At 39.1% G+C, this 21,348-nt stretch overlaps 1 protein-coding gene across 1 annotated transcript in view; it reads left to right on the top strand.

Annotated features, from left to right (window-relative positions):
• Positions 1-21,348, top strand: part of ROS1 (ROS proto-oncogene 1, receptor tyrosine kinase) — a gene marked incomplete at its 5' end in the record, with an annotated part of 184,708 nt that overhangs the window by 117,060 nt on the left and 46,300 nt on the right. The window contains 8 exons of the mRNA XM_089652162.1: positions 2,639-2,823; positions 6,022-6,105; positions 6,178-6,313; positions 10,837-10,999; positions 12,946-13,010; positions 13,930-14,062; positions 16,045-16,142; positions 18,826-19,029. Coding sequence (XP_089508288.1) covers positions 2,639-2,823; positions 6,022-6,105; positions 6,178-6,313; positions 10,837-10,999; positions 12,946-13,010; positions 13,930-14,062; positions 16,045-16,142; positions 18,826-19,029 — 1,068 coding nt within the window. The remainder of the gene's footprint in view (positions 1-2,638; positions 2,824-6,021; positions 6,106-6,177; positions 6,314-10,836; positions 11,000-12,945; positions 13,011-13,929; positions 14,063-16,044; positions 16,143-18,825; positions 19,030-21,348) is intronic.

The following is a 21,348-nucleotide window of genomic DNA, read 5'->3' as shown; positions in this document are numbered from 1 at the left end:
AGAGCAAGAGGTAAATACAACACTGGTTCTAGCCATTCAGCTACTGTGCTACCCATGACCATGAAGCTCTGGAGGGTGTGTCTGCAGCTGGTGGGCAGTAACTCTCTTACTTTAGAGCAATGGTGGCTAGTGGGATGACATTACTGCTCTACAAATTCAGTGCCATTGTTGGGCATGCACCTACAGGCACACACATCAGGGCTTTGCTTGGAAAAAAAAATGGAAAAAAATTGTATTTCCATTGAGGTTTCATGTAAACTGTATAAGAGCAGTGGGGCGGCAATGTTTAATATGTGGCTTTTTTTTGGCTTTCCTTTTAGTTTAATCTTATGAGGTAGGAGGAAAGATAAGTGTTCTTAGATACTTTTAGGGGTTAAAATATGATGTAAGGCTCAAGCAAGGATGGGTTCAGCTAGGAGTTAAGGGGTACATTAAGGTTTGAGGCAAAGTATACTTAATCAAGCACTTTATCTAATATTTGTTTTTAGGCCCAAATAAGCAGTGCACAAACTACCAGCATCAGGCTAGCAGTCTGACTGGTAGTAATATAACTAATTAAAAAAAGAATAAGGACATAAAGATTCTGTCACGTGCTACTGTAAGCAAAAATGTACATAGTTAAAAAAATTAAAGGAATACTTTTTAATCAGAGTATAGCATCAAGTTAATGAAACTCCTGGGATATTGATCTGATCAGTTCTTAGATACTTTTAGGGGTTAAAATATGATGTAAGGCTCAAGCAAGGATGGGTTCAGCTAGGAGTTAAGGGGTACATTAAGGTTTGAGGCAAAGTATACTTAATCAAGCACTTTATCTAATATTTGTTTTTAGGCCCAAATAAGCAGTGCACAAACTACCAGCATCAGGCTAGCAGTCTGACTGGTAGTAATATAACTAATTAAAAAAAGAATAAGGACATAAAGATTCTGTCACGTGCTACTGTAAGCAAAAATGTACATAGTTAAAAAAATTAAAGGAATACTTTTTAATCAGAGTATAGCATCAAGTTAATGAAACTCCTGGGATATTGATCTGATCAGTTAAGTAGCAGAGGGGGTTGTTAATCAGTTTCAGCTGCTTTGGTGTTAATGAAATCAACAATAGGTGCACTAGATGGGCAATAATGAGACGAGCCCCAAAACAGGAATGATTTTACAGGTGGAGGCCACTGACATTTTTTCCCTACTCATCTTTTCTGACTGTTTTTTACTAGTTTTGCATTTGGCGATACCTGGACCCTGCAGAGGTTGCACAGGCAGTCCAACTCCTCCAGGATAGCACATCAATACGTGGCATTGCCAGAAGGTTTGCTGTGTCTCCCAGCATAGTCTTAAGAGCATGGAGAAGATTCCAGGAGACAGGAAAGCTGGACAGGGCTGTAGAAAGTTCTTAACCCATCAGCAGGACCAGCACTGCCAGAACATTACAAAATGACCTCCAGCAAGCCACTGGTGTGAATGTCTCTGATCAAACAATCAGAAACAGATTTCATGAGGATGGCCCGACGTCCTCTAGTGGGTCCTGTGCTCGTTGCCTGGCACCATAGAGCTCGATTGGCATTTGCCACTGAACACCAGAATTGGCAGGTCCACCACTGGTGCCCTGTGCTTTTCACAGATGAGAGCAGGTTTATTTTGATTACATGTGACAGGCATGAAAGGGTCTGGAGAAGCCGTGGAGAGTGTTATGCTGCCTGTAACATCATTCAGCATGACCATTTTGGTGGTGGGTCAGTGATAGTCTGGGGAAGCATATCCATGGAGGGATGCACAGACCTCTACAGGCTAGACAATGGCACCCTGACTGCCATTAGGTATTGGGATGAAATCCTTGGACCCATTGTCAGACCCTACACTGGTGCAGTAGATCCTGGATTCCTCCTGGTGCACAACAATGCCCGGCCTCATGTGGCGAGAGCATACAGGCAATTCCTGGAGGATGAAGGAATTGATATCATTGAATGTTCCCCATGCTGACCTGACCTAAATCCAATAAAACACCTCTGGGATATCATGTTTGGGGCCATCCGAGACCACCAGGTTACACCTCAGACTGTGCAGGAGCTCAGTGATGTCCTGGTCGAGATCTGGGAGGAAATACCCCAGGGCACCATCCATCTTCTCATTAGGAGCATGCCTCGATGTTGGAAGGCATGCATACAAGCACATGGGGGCCATACAAACTACTGAGTACCATTTTGAGTTCCTGCAGTGAATTTTCAGCAAAATGGACTAGCCTGTTGCATCAATTTTTCACTTTAATTTTTGGTGTGTCTTTGAATTCAGTCCTCTGTAGGTTGATAATTTTAATTTCCATCAAACGATGGGGCATCCTTACATTCCTAACACATTACCCAGTCCATATCAGTATAGATATCCAGCATGATATTTTTCCCCATTGAGATCTGATGTGTTCTCAAAGTGTTCCTTTAATTTTTTTGAGCAGTGCATATTTTTTCATTGCAGTGTAGTGTTTTTATTTTTCTCTATAAGGCAAGCATATCCTGGTCTCTGCTAATTGGAATCTTTAGAGATACAAAATAATCTTCTTCCTTTATTACCTCTTTGTAAATTCTGATTTTTTTAGTTATTGATTTTGTTGACAATTCTTGATTTGCCAATTGCATGTATTTTTTAGGGAGGTGGTTTCTGGTACTAAAGTGATAGAATCGTGGACAGTGGCATACAATGGCTCTTGCAGTAACATTTGCATATGGAAGTCTAAGACATTAAGTGGAACATTCCAGTTCAGAGCAGTGGCAGCAAACCTTCTAGGGCTTGGAGATTTCAGCAACATTAGTGAAAATATTTTGTTACATAAAGGTACATTTTTACTTATTAATACTAAATGACAATGAACAGGGACTACTCTAGACTTGTTTTAATCATTTTAAAAAGTTATAATGTAAAGATGCTTTATCAGATGACCACCTTATCTTTGGGCACTTTGCTTTTGCTTATAATAATTTACTAAGAGTTTCAAATTTGTAATGTGCTTAGAGTTCTTAGACTTTAGACTATATATTTATTCATTCCAGGTACTTATATAGCGCCGTCAATTTACGCAGCGCTTTATATATATATTGTACATTCACATCAGTCCCTAACCCTCAGGGGGCGTACAATCTAAGGCCCCTAACTTACATTCATACATACACATACTACGGACAATTTAGACAGGATCCAATTTAAAGTAGATCTTCACCCATTGATGTGACTTGGCTCCTCTGCAACACACCTACCCTCTGCTGCATATATATATATATATATATATATATATATATATATATATGTAATTTGCCTAGGCAAATGATGTTAGTGTCTCTGGTGCCTCCTGGGATATGTGACCTTCATATTGGGAAACCCAAATGTCACCCCATTCACTAAGAGAAGGGAGCCGGCCTAAATCAATAGGCTGCACCAGAAACCGGAAGAGCTGGCACAGCCTTCCGATGATGTCACAAAGGAACATGGCAGCGCAGGACCCGGTGGAGGCTGCAGAAAAGAGGATCCTAGCAGGACAACGCTGGATCCTCTGAGTGGGTGAGTATCTCAACTACAGCCTCCTCAGCATCACGTAAGTGGGGAGAAGAAAAACAAAAATAATAGGGGGGAGGGTGAAACTACTCTATAAAATTGTAATTCTATCTAGAAACGAGCATCAGTAAAATGCATTAAGTTATTAGTGAGTTCTCTAACAGAAATGTATTTTAACTGTCCTTTTCACTTATATATAAAGCATATATCAAGTGTTCTAAAATAGAGCTAAACTCAGAATAAACAGGGACAGTTAATTTGATTCTGGAGCATCTCAATGCTTTCTGTAGAAGGGAAGATGATTTACTGAAGATGCAGATCTTAGCAAAGTCAAAGTTCATATCGCCTAGTGTAGCACTGCCCTCCTGAGAGCCGCTGGTTTTGGGTCTCCCTTTACAGGCCAGGTAGCATGCATTTTTCACTTGCATCCAAATACAAGAAACAGTCCTTGGACTTGTTTTTTTAGTTTTATTAGGTAATTTAACTTGGATGGGGTAAAGGAGTTAAGGGATGCCCAATTTGATTTCAGAATACCATTTGAGTACAACATCTTTCTCTACAAAATGCTACAACAATGGCAAAAAAATAACTGTGGTCCAGCTGAAATCCTGACAGTCTCTTTAGCAAAGTACAACAACTTGCAGGAGCTCTGAGTCCTCTTGAATTGATTTTAGCAAAGTCCCAACTTGTTGGAGCTCTAAGTCCACTAAGTGTTCAATATACCAGCCCACTTGGCTATGGTATCTGATCCCAGGACAAAGGATTGGGTAAGCTATGAACTGTCCCCTGAATACTTGCCATAACTTGCATCCAGCAGACTTCTCCCTTCTGGGCCCTGGGGGTGTAGAGGTACTCACAGTATCCTTGTCCTGAAGCTATGGATAGAATTGCTTTCAGACCTCTGTAGCTGGGCTGGTTCTTCTCCAAGCTTGACAGGCTGTCCTTCCCCAGTGGACTGCAGGACAGTGAAGCTCCCTCTTTTAGTTTCCTCCTCCAGCTTTCAGCCTCCAGCCTGGAAGCAAGACCCCCCTTCTCCAGGGCTCCCTCCCAGGCTACACAGCAGCACCTCTCAGCACTGCATCTTCCACCGACTCCTCTGCTGGCCAGGCTCTGTCATATTTGTGGGCTGGTCTGCCACACTGCCAGGCCTCCTGCCTGGGATTGGCCATACTCCCATCAATATGCAGATCAGCCTCTCCTCACCTCCTCCTTCTGATTTTTAGAAGCTTCTCCAAGCTTCTAGAGCAGGCGCAGGTACCAGAGGACTGACCTGAAGTAAGCCCTCTAACTAAACCCAGGCTTCTAGCAAGCCTCTAACTACTCTGACTAACTATGTGCACCAGAGGGCATTACACTAGTGAATAAGGTGAAGCTGTGTTCACATTATTAATCTTAACATACAGTAGTAAAAGTCCTCTTTTTAAATTTCCCTTGATAATTATTGGATATTAAGAATAACACAGCTTTACCTTATTACTGAAGTTCAACAAATATTCACTTTAAAAAGTGAACTTCTATCAATGATGCAGTCTTGTCATAATTCAGAAATGAAACTAAGTCACACTCCTTTGTCTTGAAAAAGATTTGTCTCTCTGCTAAACATGACAAGACCCCATGACTCTGACTGCATAAACCTGGATGACCATGGGGTTATAGACAGGGGATTACTGCTACATAGACTAAGTAGAGCAATACAATGTCATTGTTGGTATACAGTACATAATGTCTGTACTTGACATTGCCTGCTAGCATAAATTATTATGCAAATGTACCTGCAGTTTTCTAGTTTTGAAGAAATATTTCAACCTTTGCCATTCTGCAGGAGAAAACACTGCAGAATCATCATGTTTATTGCCAGTAAAATATTCCCATTCCTTGTTATTGCAACTATAGAATTGATGCTGCTATTATATGACTATCATAACTCAGCCAAAACATTGATTTTACAGAGAACAAAGGAAATAATGGAAGGGTACACAATGTGTGAGCACAACTAGCCGTCTTACTTTATTGGTTGATGCATGGTATATTTTCGTCAAACATTGGCAATGATAAATTCCAATAACATTGCTTCTAAGCTCAACACATAAACCTTTTATAAACTTTCCAATTACTGCTGGAATTGTTACATTTGTTCCTGCTGCTGTGGGAATTTATATCCCTCTTGTGGCCATATCAGACACCTAACCATTACTCTGGTTTAATTGCTTTGAAAAGATTCTGAATGGTCATTATGCAATGTACATTTTAAATGACAAGTATGAAACCGTAACATTATTTTTGTGTAGTTCTCTCTTTCATGCTTATTTAGACTACACTGAATGACCCACAACAATTTACAGTGGCAAATTTAAATAGTTCAATCCTATGCTTGTGATTATGAAACTTGCGGGCATTGCCCAAATGTGTTTGACTTTGGATGGTTCTTGGTAAGACAGAAAGTTTTTGTTTCTTTGCATGTATTTATATATTTTTTTTTCTCAGAGAATGGTTCTTCCAATGAGGTTGCGATAATTGTTGGTTGTGTTTTAGGCCTACTTCTGGTTTTGCTTCTGGTAGCTGGCATTGGTATGTACAAATTAAGCTCACAATGTTTGATACTAGTGTGAAGGAGCTTTTATAAACATATTTTTTCCTTAGTGGCATACTGGAAATCCAAGCAGAAGTCTATTGACAAGAGTGATGACATGCATATTATTCATGAGGACAAAGAACTTGCTACGCTTCGAGGGTTGTCCTATGCAGTTGGCTTGGCGAATGCATGTTATGCTGTCAGGTAAACAATATAATTATAATTTGTATGAATTATTGTATGGGATTTGTATGAAACAGTATAATTAAACTGTAGTTATAATTTGTATTAAATGTTTATAAAATTTTTTCCAACATACCACTAGTTTCTAGGCCCAAAAAATATTTTCCATCCATAAATATATGTGGTCCCTTTCATACTGCCCTGCTGAGCTTTTGCTAAAGCACAGCTAACCCTTGGTTTTTGTGTGGGTAAGCTGTGCTTTCCCTTAGCCTCCTATGAGGTCCTGAAGTTTTGTTGTGGTTTCAGAAAGCGCAACAAAACTCCTGCATGCTGCATCTTTGGTGCACTTTCTGAAACTGTACCAAAACTGCGAGACATCAAGTCTTTGGAAATGCGCAACTAACCCTCACAAAACCTATGAGTAATTTGCACTTTGCCTACAGTTCAGCAGGACCACACCAGAGCAGTGTGAAGCCATTCCAAGCCATTTGTTTTGAAAATAACTCAGAGACACATTCATAAACATACTCTTAAGGGTCTGTGATGCATGGAAAATAGTGTATGTATAGCAGTGTGTTGAATATAACAGGAGATCATGTACAGTATATATTTATGTAATGGCAGTAGTAACCTTTTAGAGTGATACTAAACATACACTGTTTAGTTTACATTGTCCCTTCTATTTTATGTACAGTATATGGATGATGGCACTGTAATTTTTTTTTTAACAAAAACGTTTTATTAAAGTGGAGTTCCACTCAAAAACGGAAGCTTGGCTTATTTGCCTCCTCTCCCCTCCACTACAGTGGGCACCAGGCTGTGATGTTACAAGCTGTCACAGCCTGGTACCCACAGTTGAGATGCCGGTGCTGTGGAAGCAGATTAACCCAACCAACTGGGGTTAGGGAAAGGGTTCACCAGTGACCACATTTACGTGCAAATTGATTGACCAAAGGAGAGATATTCTATTCCAGTTAATTAGCCATTGACCCCCCTACCCAGATCCCCAGGAAAGTAAAGTCATCAACCCATTGGAGCGGTGCCTGTGCCAAAAACTGGCCAAAACGATCAATAATATCCAATGCCAAGCGAAGAGAGGAGATAGCACCCGCCAGATACAACAAGGAGTCATCGGCATATAAAGAAAGTTTCTCCTTGGTGGAGCCTACTACAATACCTCACACTGCAGGAGCAGCTGTAAGAAGAATAGCGAGGGACTCCAAAGCTAAGCAAAAAGTCCTGGCGAGAGGGGACAACCTTGACGTGTGCCCTGAGTCACAGATAGGGACACTGAGAGAGTGCCATTAGTCCTAACCCTAGCGCAGGAATGGGAATAGAGCATTTGCAACCAGGAGATAAAATTGGGGACCATACCCAAAGCCAACAAGAGTCAAATACTTCCTTGGTATCCAATGTTAGCACCACTCCAAAGCGGTCCAGTGCAGCCATGGAGATATGAGTATAAAGGTATCAAATATTAATATCTGTTCCCCTACTTGGCATAAAGCCGGAGAGGTCAGGGTAGACCAGAGCTGTAATCATCTTATTGAAATGATTAGGCCTTTGAGAGTACCTTTGCATCTGCCGCGGGTGCATCTCCAAGGGGACAGCCCGCCACCTGATAAGAACCAAGGGCAGGGCAACCCAGCTGTGGCTTTCTGGCCACACATCCACACAACAGGGAGTGCACCACTGGCCCGTGGTGCCCTAAACCAACCTGGGTATGTAAAGAGAACGACCAAACACACTTAGGTTACTATTCTGTTACAAAATCACAATTCCTTGGCATATATCCACATTACAAAATGTAACAGTATTTGAATTTGAATTTAAACAGACAGACACTGGAATTCAAGATAGACACACCCAATATGCATTCTAGAGAATTCTATCGTATTCAGCTGAGCCACATAAACCAGCATGCATGCAGTATACACAAAGCAGTACATCGTTAATACCACCAGGATACAACAGGACTACACCATGCATCAAGTATATATTTACGGGGACCATAATAATATATATAGTATGTTAGAAAAATGGTCTGTAAGATAAAATCTCGTTAAAACCAGGGGGTTGTTGTGTGGCAGAGGTTAGAGCAGTCTGGCAGTCAATAATACTTGTAAGAAGGAGTTGAAGTGTGCTGAATCATAGGGGGCAGGTCCATGTCCTTGGTCTGAATCTCCATATCACAGCCCATGGTGGTGTGAGGCCCAGGAAAGACCTTGACGTTCAAAGGATCGGGCGTGTGGCGAGACCCTTCTATTTCTACTCATTGCTCAGAAGGTTAGCAGTGGAAGGAAAGTCAGTTTAGCAAGAAATCAAGCAGCCTTCACCAATATATACTGTAAGGCAGGATCGGGGCTGGAATTGGGAGCATTACAAGTTCATTCTCGATGCCATCTTGGACACACCACCACCACTGTAACTGCCCACAGAGGCAGGCATTCAGGTCATGTGACCACTGTGATTGGCTGTCACAGCGGTCACATAAATTAAAAGCTCTAAATCTCAAGTATGCATCAGGAGCTTACTGATCCCTGATGGCGACCATGCTGGTAGTGTGCAAGGAGCGCACCCCAGCTAAAAATTTGTATTAATGTGCATAAAGAAGCCAAGGAAAGATGGAAAAATCTCCAAAAGGCATCAAATTACAGATTAGACATTCTTATAATATGTCAACAAAAGTTAGATTTTATTTCCATCATTTACACTTTCAAAAGAACAGAAAACAAAAAAATGGCGTCTGCAAAAGTTTGGGCACCCTGCAGAATTTATAGCATGCACTGCCCCCTTTGCCAATCTGAGACCTGCCAGTGTCATGGATTGTTCTCAATCATCACCTGGGAAGACCAAGTGATGTCAATCTCATAGGTTTTAAATGCCCAGACTCATCTGACCTTGCCCCAGCAATCAGCACCATGGGTTCTTCTAAGCAGTTGTCTAGAAAACTGAAACTGAAAATAGTTGACGCTCACAAAGCTGGAGAAGGCTATAAGAAGATAGCAAAGCATTTTCAGATGTCAATATCCTCTGTTCGGAATGTAATTAAGAAATGGCTGTCATCAGGAACAGTGGAAGTTAAAGCAAGATCTGGAAGACCAAGAAAAATATCAGACAGAACAGCTCGCAGGATTGTGAGAAAAACAATTCAAAACCCACGTTTGACTGCACAATCCCTCCAGAAAGATCTGGCAGACACTGGAGTTGTGGTACACTATTCCACTATAAAGAGATACTTGTACAAATATGGTCTTCATGGAAGAGTCATCAGAAGAAAACCTCTTCTACGTCCTCACCACAAAAATCATCGTTTGAACTTTGCAAATGAACATATAGACAAGCCTGATGCATTTTGGAAACAAGTTCTGTGGACCGATGAGGTTAAAATTGAACTTTTTGGCTGGAATGAGCAAAGGTACGTTTGAAGAAGAAGGGGCACAGAATTTAATGAAAAGAACCTCTGTCCAACTGTTAAGCATGGGGTTGGATCAATCATGCTTTGGGGTTGTGTTTCAGCCAGTGGCACAGGGAACATCTCACGAGTAGAAGGAAAAATGGATTCAATAAAATTTCAGCAAATTTTGGATGGTAACTTGATGCCATCTGTGAAAAAGCTGAAGTTAAAGAGAGGGTGGCTTCTACAAATGGATAATGATCCTAAACACACCTTGAAATCCACGGGGGATTACATCAAGAGGCGTAAACTGAAGGTTTTGCCATGGCCTTCACAATCTCCTGACCTCAACATAATTGAAAATCTATGGATAGATAGAGAAAACCTTGAAAGAGCAGTGCGTGACAGACAGCCCAGAAATCTCAAAGAACTGGAAGACTTTTGTAAGGAAGAATGGGCAAAGATACCTCAAACAAGAATTGAAAGACTCTTGGCTGGCTACAAAAAGCGTTTACAAGCTGTGATACTTGCCAAAGGGGGCAGTACAAGATATTAACTCTGCAGGGTGCCCAAACTTTTGTAGACGCCATTTTTTTGTTTTCAGTTATTTTGAAAGTGTAAATGATGGAAATAAAATCTAACTTTTGTTGACATATTATAAGAATGTCTAATCTGTAATTTGATGCCTTTTGGAGATTTTTCCATCTTTCCTTGGCTTCTTTATGCACATTAATACAAATTTTTAACTGGGGTGCCCAAACTTTTGATCCCCACTGTATATGTGTATATATATATATATATATATATATATATATATAGCAGGTGCCAAGAGAAAGATTAAATCAAACATGAGACGCAGTGATAGAATGGTTATTACTGTGGCTGTGAATAATAGCCAATATTGTATATAAAAAAATATTGTTGCTTTTTATTTACCATTTGCTTTGAAGAAACCTTTTTGCTGTTTAACAATATGGGATGATTTGGGGCTAGCATATGTTCACTTCAGAAACATAATCAGATTTTGAGGAAATTCCTGAGCATGGAAAGATTCATTCTTGAAATCAGCTTTTGAAGTTTGCGCCTGTTACTGACTATTATAACAGTTGATTTTGTATAACCAGCAGTTTTGACACTATCTTTTCAGTACTTTGCCTACAAAAAGTGAAATGGAGAACTTACCTAACTTTCCTCGAGAGAATTTAACCCTCTCTGATTTCTTGGGAAGTGGAGCCTTTGGCGAAGTGTATGAAGGAACTGCTAAGGAAATTCTAGGGCCTGGGACTGGGACCAGCAAAGTAGCAGTCAAGGTATTACAAACAGAAATTGTAAAATCTGCAAAGACTTGTATTTAAAAAAGCTTAGATTTTTATTTGTTGCTTCACATAAATCAGACTACCCTTTAAAGCAGATTTGCAGCTCATAATTATTTTTTTCTTTTTGTTTACATGCTACCAGTGCTGGGACAAGGCTATCTAGCGCCCAGGGTGAAGATGCCAAACAGCACACTTCCCCCCCCAAGATGTATGAGCATTGTTTGTCAGAAAAAAAATCCCCCCCAACCCCCCAAAAATGTGAGCACTAATCTGCACACTTACCCCCTAAGCAAAAATTCCCTTTGAAAACCAAATTCTCCAAAATAAAAATTCCCCCTCTTCCCAGTACAAATTCCACCCCCTCATTGCAATCCCCAACCCTGTATAAATCTTTGCCCCTCCACCCCCCTCCTAGCTCAAATCCTCTCCTTCACCAAATTACCCCCTCTTAGGACAAATCCTCTACTCCTCAAATTTTCACTCTGAGCACAAATCCCCCTCAATCATCTCTACTTGCATAAATCATCCCCCCAAATCCCCCCTCCTAGCCCATATCCCCCTAAATTACCCTTCCTTGCACACCCCACAAATCACTCCAGCAGAAATCCTCTCCCCCACAGAACAAACCTTACCCCCACCACCCCTAGAATTCCCTCTCCCAGCACAAATCTGCCCTCATCTTCCCTTCCAGCACAAGTCAACCTTCCTCTCTTTCAGCACAAATTCCCCCCCCAACTCCCACTTAGCACATATCCCCCCATCATCCCTACTAGAACAAATCCTCCCCCTCAAATCAACCTTCCTAAAACATATCTTCCCCCACCCAATGTTTCCCCTCCTACCACAAATGCTCCCCTCCAAAATCACCTCTTGTATCACAAACCCCCCTAAATTCCAAGTTTAACACCATGATGCAAGCATATATGATACATTTAAATAAATAACTCTGCATATTATTATTATTATACAGTATTTATATAGCGCCAAAGGGTTTGCTCAGCACTGTACAATAGCAAGGGGGACAGAACATGAGACAAGACAGAAACAATACAATACATGAGGGGTTCGAGCTCTTTCGAGCTTACAATCTAGGAGATGCAAACTAACATAGACTCTGTAATAAACCAAAGATATCTGGGGCAATTTAGAAACAGGCTTTCTTTAAAAAAAAAAGACATGCTTTACAGACTGACACCCAGTCTTGATCAACCAATTAACAGGTGGTAGATATCTGTAAATGTCACCTACAGTATTTGCCAATAGAATTTCTCTTTTCCAATTTTTATTTTGGTTAAAAAATAAAAATGTCACTAGGGCACTATGCATTCATATTATATCACCGTAGCAAAAAAGCCACAAGTGGATACTAATGCCATGTAGATACCAATTCTATGAGAATGGAGCACAAAAAAAGTAGTCCATTCTATGAGCTGGGTAATGATGGACACTGTGCTTTTCTGCTTCTTATTGGACCAGTAATAGTACAGGGGAGGTAGCTGACGAAGGGTTCTGCTACTGCTGCCAGTGACAGACATAGGCCGCAAAGGGCTCCTGGAGCAATTATTATCCTTCCCTATGCATTTACTTGCCATTTACCAACACCCATTTGCTATGTACTAAGAGACTAATAGAAGAGTCTCCTTTATAATGCTTTGAACATTATGCAATTGGGGTAAAACCCCCAAGCACTCCCTCAAGTCCAGAAGTTGTACATGTCTTAGTGCCTCTTGGGGAGATAAGAGTTTACTGCCTTCAGCCTTTACAACCACTTTAATAACATTTATTTTTAAATATGTCTTTTTAAAATACTTGCACCATGGTATAAAGCTAAGGGTCCAAAATAGTGATTGAATAAATGTGGAATAGCCAAACTTTATAAGTTGTGGAAATGCCTTAATTTTGATGGTTACCACATCTTCTATTACTGTTGTGTTGAATAGACTCTGAAGAGCGATGCAACTGATAATGAGAAGGTGGAATTTTTGAAAGAGGCACATTTGATGAGGTAAACTCCTATATCATCGCTGCACTTTAAATATAATGTAATTTAAATTGTCCATTGTAAATCTAATAACATGGCAATAAATATAGTTGTGTACTAACTATCCAAGTGGGGGAAGAAAATGACAGTCAAGATATGGCAAAGGTGCAACATAAATCCATGTTAAAAAGTCTTAATCCTTTTAAATGATATTTTATTGAGAAATGCAAATGCATTGTTGGTATTTAGTTTGAATGTACAAAAGGAAACTATTCTCTAATTACTGACAAAATCCAGTATTGTGACAAGACTACAAGTACAATTTTTCTCTGTTGGAACTACTTCATATATTATTGGTAGGACCTCCCCAATGTTGCAATGTAATGCAATTAACAGCAGGATTCTCCATGTACTTATGCAGAACTGGCCAATATAACCTGGAGATATTACTTTACAATCTAAATTTAAAGGATCAGTATGGAATCAATTCATTGAACAGTTAAGTAGGAAACAACAATCTATGTAATTAATTCAGTTTAACGAAAAAGCATAAAGGATATGTACACTGAAGAAATATGTGCATGGTCATTAGTAACCTCTTCTGATTAGTAACAAATGCAATGTGTTCAGTATTTCTAAAATAATAATCAGGAACAAGCATGCAGACCAGGAGGCTCAGCCATTGATTCAGAAGCATTGTCAGAAGGAGGGTAGCAATGGTTTTCTACTTACTGTATGTCTATAGTACATTATTTCATTATCCAATGTAAAATTATTAGGTTTATTTAGTATGGCAATTAAATAAGCGCAGGTAATGTACAGTATGTTGAAACACCTAGAGGAAATATTTACTCAAAGGATATGTTTTAAATTACATTCTTTTAGTTAAGAAGAATATAAAGCATCATGATAACAACATAACAGTCTCTGATTTTTTGTTCAGTCAGTTCCATCATCCTAATATTTTGAAGCTACTTGGAGTCTGCCTTTTTAATGAGCCTCAGTACATTATCCTGGAATTAATGGATGGTGGAGATTTACTATCATACTTAAGAGGAGCACGACCAAATACTATAGTAAGTTTATGTGTTTTGTCCATGTGTTGCAAAGAAATATGTATCTAAAATATGCCTATGTATGCTATCCTTATGTGGTTGAAAGTCACAATTTCCCCTCCACCAATCACAGAATGATTTGCATTAACCAAAAAGAAGGCAAGACGCTTTGGGAATGGAGAAGCTGCACGTGCAGCACTGACTATACTGTACTGTTTATTTATTTTTAAAGTGATAATAGCTAAAAAAAATATTTTTGCCTACAGTTCAGTTTTAACTTTCTAAACCCTAACTGGATGATGATGTATCATACATTATACATGATATTATGTATCTGATGTGTATCATATGTATTATGATGTATCCTAAATAGTTGTCATGTTTTTTTCTTGTATTAAAATACTGTTCACTGTGTTTTTCATCCTTTTTTGCATCTCAGTGCTGCTAATTTTTTGCAGCCTCTTTCAGCCACTTCCTCCCTACATGCACTCTCTCCTACCACTCCTACATTAGTTACACATCATTGCCTAGGACTGGCTTCCTGGGAGCTACAACAGTGAACATTGCATATGCAATTTGTTTTGGCACGGTGGCCTGTAGCCTCCACTAGAGGCTAATCTGATGGTGTGAATGCAGAAGCACAAATGGAAAACAGGAAAAGTGCATTGTCACTCTACAACAAGGGATGCCTAAATGAGACCCAGCATTGCCAGAAAGCTGCATGTTTTTTTTCAATTTTTAATTTATTCGTTTTTGAATCATACAGGGATTATCGGGGCCTACAGGCTCCTAAAAAGAACATGGGCAAGGAGCATGATACAATTACAGAAATAAAAGTCACCAGAAAAATCACTACAGATTGACGAAAAGATATAAAGTCCATCAAAACAGTAGCTGTATAGCTCCCTTCGCCAAAGAGCCCATGGCAAGCTTACATCCCATATAACTTTTTCAGTATCAGCAGAAAGAGACTAAAAGAGAGAAAGAAAGGAAAAGTAAGGAGGTAAAAAAGAGCCGAAGCAGAGGAAGAAAAAAAAAAAAGGGGAGTGAGGGAAGAGCACTTCACTTCTTAGCTGTTTGAGTAAAGCTCCTAGTATAGATATCGGCAAGGTCTGGAAGGGATAGAGGATTTGGAGCAGTACGATCATCTTGAGCACGCTAATTCTTCCAAACGAGGACAGGAGCTTCGTTGTCCACTTAGCAATGTCTCTCTTGACTTGGGCTAAAAATGGAGGAATGTTTGCGCAAAAATATCCTCAGTCTTAGGAGTAAGGAAAATTCCTAAATATTTAAGTGGGTTCTACTTTAAAGGAAAGTGGGCTTGGAGTGCGGTGCATGTTAAGAGAGGCATAATGAGATTCATGGCTTCTGATTTTTGCCAGTTGATTTTAAAATTCAAAAGAATGCCATATTCCCTGAATTCAAACAGTAAGTTGGGAAGGGATGTAATAGGCTGGGTAATGAAAAACAGTAAGTCATCAGCATAACCTGCAACTTTATGTTCAGCCTGTGTAATGGGGGTACCATTGATATTGGTATTATCTCCAATACGAGAAAACTGCATATTTAACATTTTGACATCAACTTTTGAACATTAACAGGTTAAAGCTTAGATGAGATTTTAGTGATAAAGTTTAGGTCTATTTTAAGTAGAAATATTTTTTGTGGTATCAGATGAGACTCTATCTTTACAATAATATTAAATATATATTAATTAAAAGTGTAATATTTATATTAGCTATATTCCAGTCTTGTCAACGTAATGCAGTTTAATTTGGACTTCCATGGAACTACACTAAAAGTAGTTTAAATGCTATTAAGATGCCTGAAGTTTGGTGATGACAAGCTAGAAAAAGGAAACCTTTTCCTATGCTGCCTCTTGCTATGTGAAGAGCCCAAACCATAAATCATACATAAAATGCCATCATAAGAGTACTGTTTGAACATTAGTCTGTTAAATGAAAGGATGGTAGCTTTCACTGTTCTTCTTTCAATTCTTCTAGTATGAAGACCCGCTACTTTCTTCCATGGATCTTCTTGACATATCACTTGACATTTCCAGAGGTTGTGCATATTTGGAGAGATTACATTTTGTACACAGGTACTATTTAAATACTTTAATACATTTTTCTAGGTAAGAAAACAGAGCAGTAGCAAAATGGTTGTCATTATCTGAAGCTAAATAGGAAAATGTGCAAAATAACATTTTACAGTTCTACACAATATTTGTGAAACTGTACATACAAAGACAGCTGTGTGTAACACAGGGTTACTTTCTGCTTAGCAGTCAATCCATTGAGGTACAGAACACCTGGCTTCAGTTCACAGCAGTTGGAGATCAGCCAGCTGGGCACAGGTCTTACCAATTCTCACAGGTTGAGCTCCAACCCCAATACCTCAAAGCAACATCACATTAATTATGTTTTGACTCCCAAGTTATCCAACACAAGTACCCAAGGTCCTAAATTACCTGGGGTGTAACCAGAGCCCAGTACTCTATGTACTCACATATTTGCTTTCCATATGGGCTTTGTGTAAGTGAAGTTTGCCCTCAACTCCTTTCTGAAGCTGAACAATAACTCATCTCCAGCCACCAATCCTTAAATACCCTTGACTCTATATTGATGTCTGACAGGGCATGCTGCCCAGCAAGCACCAGGAAGGCACCCCCTGTTCATGGGCCTTACACATGAACATAGCTAAGAACAAAATCATATATACCGACTTTAACATGGGCTCATAAATGTCAGCTTATATGTACATGGACTGTAGAGTGCAAAATTTGGTGCAGCTCAGCACAGAAACCAATCAGCTTCCAGGTTTTTTTGTCAAAGCTTAATTGAACAAGCTGAAGTTGGAAGCTGATTGGCTACCATGAACATCTGCATCAGCTTTTTCATTCTCCAGTTTTAGGATATCAACACTCTTGTTTGCTTTTCCAGGGGAGTGACCTAGTGCCCCAAACAAAATAGACTTCTGTACATAGATGATTCTGTTGTGCTCAAGGAATACTTTAGAGAAATATGCAGCTTGAGAGCAGAGGCCAGTTAGAAGATGTTCATATGCCACACCATTTGTATGCTTAGTGTGCTTAGCTGGTATTCAGTACTTCAGACCATCACTCTGCTGCACAATTTGTGAAGAAAGTAACAGATCAAATTAATTATTTCTGAGAAATATATGTCCTCCTTGTGGGCACAGAAATTTATAATCCCAACTGGCAATATTCAAATATACTTGTGAATAAATGAAACCATGCTTATAGTCAAAATGCTGACAAAAAAATAATAATATATCTTTCATGGGCGACGGGCAATAAGAACCAAAACAAAGCCTCACTCTATTACAACATTATCAGCATGTACTACTTCCTCTAGTGGTCACAAATCAAGAAGGCAACCACATATTACTGATATAAAATGATCAATTCATATAGTATATAGGCCCAATGAAGGTATCTAATGATTTATACAGATTCCCATATTAATCACCGTACACATGATGACAACAATTAATAACATATGATAAAATAAAAATAAAATTAAAATAATATTTGCATATTGTATTATAAAATAAATTTGTACAACCAATATAAGAATATAATAAATCCAAAATTACTAAAACATTTATTAAAATCAAGGTGGAGAAGTACCAGAGTACCAGATCAAAAAAATAAAGAAAAGTTGGGATGTCAATCATTGTTAATAAATGTGTTGACATCCCAATCTGCATTGAGACCATATGAGGAAAATGCCTTTAAATTATAAATCCATTTGGTTTCAAGTTTAGATAATTCTTTTTTGAGTGCACTCCTCCTCCAATAGCGCCTTTGGGGTCCTTATTATGAAGAGTTTCATAGTGTTTAAGAACACTGTGTCCTCTTACCATGGGACTGTGAAGTAAGTAAACCCCCAATCATTCTAATGAACATTAAAGAAATGTGCCTAGAGGAGACAAAAAACTTGACCTCTCAAAGGGCTTTCCTTTTGTCCTGGAGTGTTCTCTTCAATGCTGCTACAAGAGCACTCAGTAGAAAATGGTAGGCTCCAGAATGCACTCTGCATTTTATAAATGTCATGTAAAATACAACACAGTTTGATCTAATAACTGTAATGTCATGTGGATTCTGAATATCAATATATGCCCTCTGAAATAAATCAGCTATTCATGTTATTTTGATTGGTTGTCTCTATACCACCAAAAACACAACATTTTCAGGTAATCTGTATCGTCACTTTTCTCCATCTGATAATTTTTCCAGAGAATGTATAAACTACAAACGTTTACATGAAGAAGATCCAGAAACCAGTTCTTCTACATGCCCAGAGATGTCAGTCTTCTAACAGAGGACAAACATTTTTAACAGATTTTTCGTACATTATTTACAACGTTTATGTCCTGCTGATGTAAAACTTGTACAAAAAACTCTAGTAACCTATATAGACCATAGTACCATACCTGCATATGTCCTTACAGACAAGGGAGTTCTCTTGTCTGAAAAACTGCAAAGCTTTTTTTCCTGAGACTTAAAGAATATTGTTACTCAGAGTCAGCACATACATATCTGGATGAATGATGAATCAGGTTGGTGTGTCAAAGGAACAGAAGATCTTTTTAATTGTCATTGACATTAACACTCCCGGGCCAGGATAGCTTTTGTCCTACCTACATTACATTAATTAGCTACAGTATAATGTACATTCCTATCTGAATGCATTCACATATCTTTGCCAACGCTTCATTTTGGATCATTATGCTCATTATAGATTTTGACTGTTTGTTAGAGACTTGGCTGTCCGCAATTGCTTGGTTTCTGTGAAAGAATACAACAACCCAACAAGAACAGTGAAAATTGGGGATTTTGGACTTGCTAGAGATGTATATAAAAGTGACTATTACAAAAAGAAGGGAGAAGGACTTCTGCCTGTCCGATGGATGGCTTTGGAAAGTCTTGTTGATGGGATCTTCACCAATCGCTCTGATGTATGGTGAGTTTTACCACCTCAAATTGTGCACTGATTAAAAAAAAAGCAAATCTTCATGTATAAATACATTTATAACTTTGACCTTTTTAGAAAAAAAAATTATCAGCTGTCAAAAAGTCTTTGGTGTTAAAATTGATGTATATTTAGTACAAGTACAGAAATATATTAAAAGCGATTTGAGTTATGCGTTGATAGTGTACGTAGGACACGTTGCATATCTATTCCAAAGCCAATTGTCAGACTGTAACTTGGTCCAAACAGCACATATTGTGGATCAGTTTGATATGACCATTACTGACCATAAGGTAATATTGTGCTCGCACTGTAGATCTGGCTGTATGAGCAAATAGCTCCCAGCTTGATATGGATGAGATTTCTAATATGGTGTATTATAAAATTCATCTTTATGGCTCTACCAAAGAGGAAAAGTGATATATTTGTAAATTGAAACTGCACTCCAGGAAGACAATAAAAACACAAGTGAATGCAGCTGTGTACTTATCGCAAAGTAATCCACGTTTTTATTTTCTAAATTCAACATAAATACTTGAATTTGACTTGGTAACAGTGTCTTGCAATTTATCTCTCTGCAACAGCACTCAGACTGTGAGAACTTAAAACTTGGGGGGCAACCAGATACCCTACATTCACATTTACTGACATGAACATGACATTAAGAGAGAGAACAGGGATGCCCTAATCAGTCTATTGCTACTCTTTCACTGCCCAATCACAGGCAAGGGCAGAGAGTTGACCAGGATGTATTGCTTAACAGCAGCAGTGGAAAGTCAAGTCACCAAGCTAGCTGCACGGTGTCAGTGCTGGGAAAATCTCAGGCCTTGGTAGATAGCAATACAAACGCTTTGAAGCAACTCACTTGTAGTCCCTCATGTGTCAACTTTTAACAATGCTATGTTATTGTATTGATAATATCAAGTGAACAGCTGCTTTCAAGCTTGACTAAAAAGAGGAAAAGTGTGTGTATGCTTTGCTATGTTAATAAACATGAGTTTTTACACTTCAGAACTGTAAATGGTACTATTTGTTGCATATGCTCTTTAACAAAATAGGAACCCTGATATACCGTACATTATCATCACCTCCTGTCCTCTATGATAGGTGAACAGTGATTGGCGCAAATTTGGGTGATGGCCTGATAGGTGCAAGGGATGTGATAGATACAAACATCACTTATAGTGTTCAGGCAAGGATCAGGCCAAGTGCTGGAAGAATACCTAAATATCATATGTGAGACTGAGCCTGGAGAGCTCTCATTATCATACACATAGGTTTTACAACATTCTAGAAGTTATGTGTATTTAGGTAGAAAGGGCATTTAACTATTCATGTGCCACAACCTCATGTTGGCAGATTCCGGGAGAGGATTTGAATTGAGGACAGGCACACAACTTGTCACCTATCACTTTCAGTAACATATCTGCTTTTCTGTGGTCAGATTTAGGCTAAATTCATGTGGATGTGTTGTCCTCCATCCTTTTTCTGTAAGATTCTTGAAAACAAACAGGAGAGACAGCTGAAGGATGGGGAATGGAGTAGGACTACTATTCTACTATTATTCTCTCTGAGATATGCATTTGTTGCTCGCATAACTCCCAGAATGAAAGAAGAAAAAATATGTGTCTGTTGTACAGCACGCTGAAAGAAATGGTCCTCTAAAAATATAGGAGAAAATGCAGCATTGTGCTTATTTTCCTACCTTGGTTTCACATATCCATTTAATTTTAGCTCTGTGCATGCAGCAAATATGTTTCTGCATGAAGAATACTAGCTTTCTATTTAAATTTCATTTGCTCACCTACATAAATAATTTTTCTAATTAAAGCTTTATTAAAGGCAAAATGGTTTTTAATTAAAATAATAAACATGTTACAATCACCTGCTCAATGCAAAGGTATTGTACAGCGAGACCCAAAACCTCCTTCTCTGGGGTCCTCTGACGGAGCTCTTGACTCCTTCTCTACTGTGTCTGCCCCCATAGCAAGCACTTACTATGGGGGGAGACTTGTGAGCTTGGTCCTGAGCCAGATTCTGTGTGCCCATAGACTCACATAGTACGGCTCGGCCCCACCTCTGCTCCCTCCTCACGGGATTTGGTTGATAGTAGCAGGAACCAATGGTTCCCTCTGCTACCTCTGTGCTTGTAAAGAGAGAGTGAGCAGCAATGCTGCTCTCAGGTACAGCTCTGGATCTAAAGAGGAGCCCGGTAAGTATCTAGGGGACTTGGGGGGGGGGGGGGACTGATATTGTAAGGACTTTTTACCTTAAAGAATAGAATGCATTAAGGTGAAAATAAAATTCTAT

The sequence above is a fragment of the Staurois parvus genome, unplaced genomic scaffold, assembly GCF_062004578.1.
Source record: "Staurois parvus isolate SC_StPar_1 unplaced genomic scaffold, SC_StPar_1.0 ptg000672l, whole genome shotgun sequence".
In the NCBI taxonomy this organism is placed as follows: domain Eukaryota; kingdom Metazoa; phylum Chordata; class Amphibia; order Anura; family Ranidae; genus Staurois; species Staurois parvus.
Note: the sequence above shows the minus strand (reverse complement) of the source record. Positions and strands in the feature narration are given on the sequence as shown.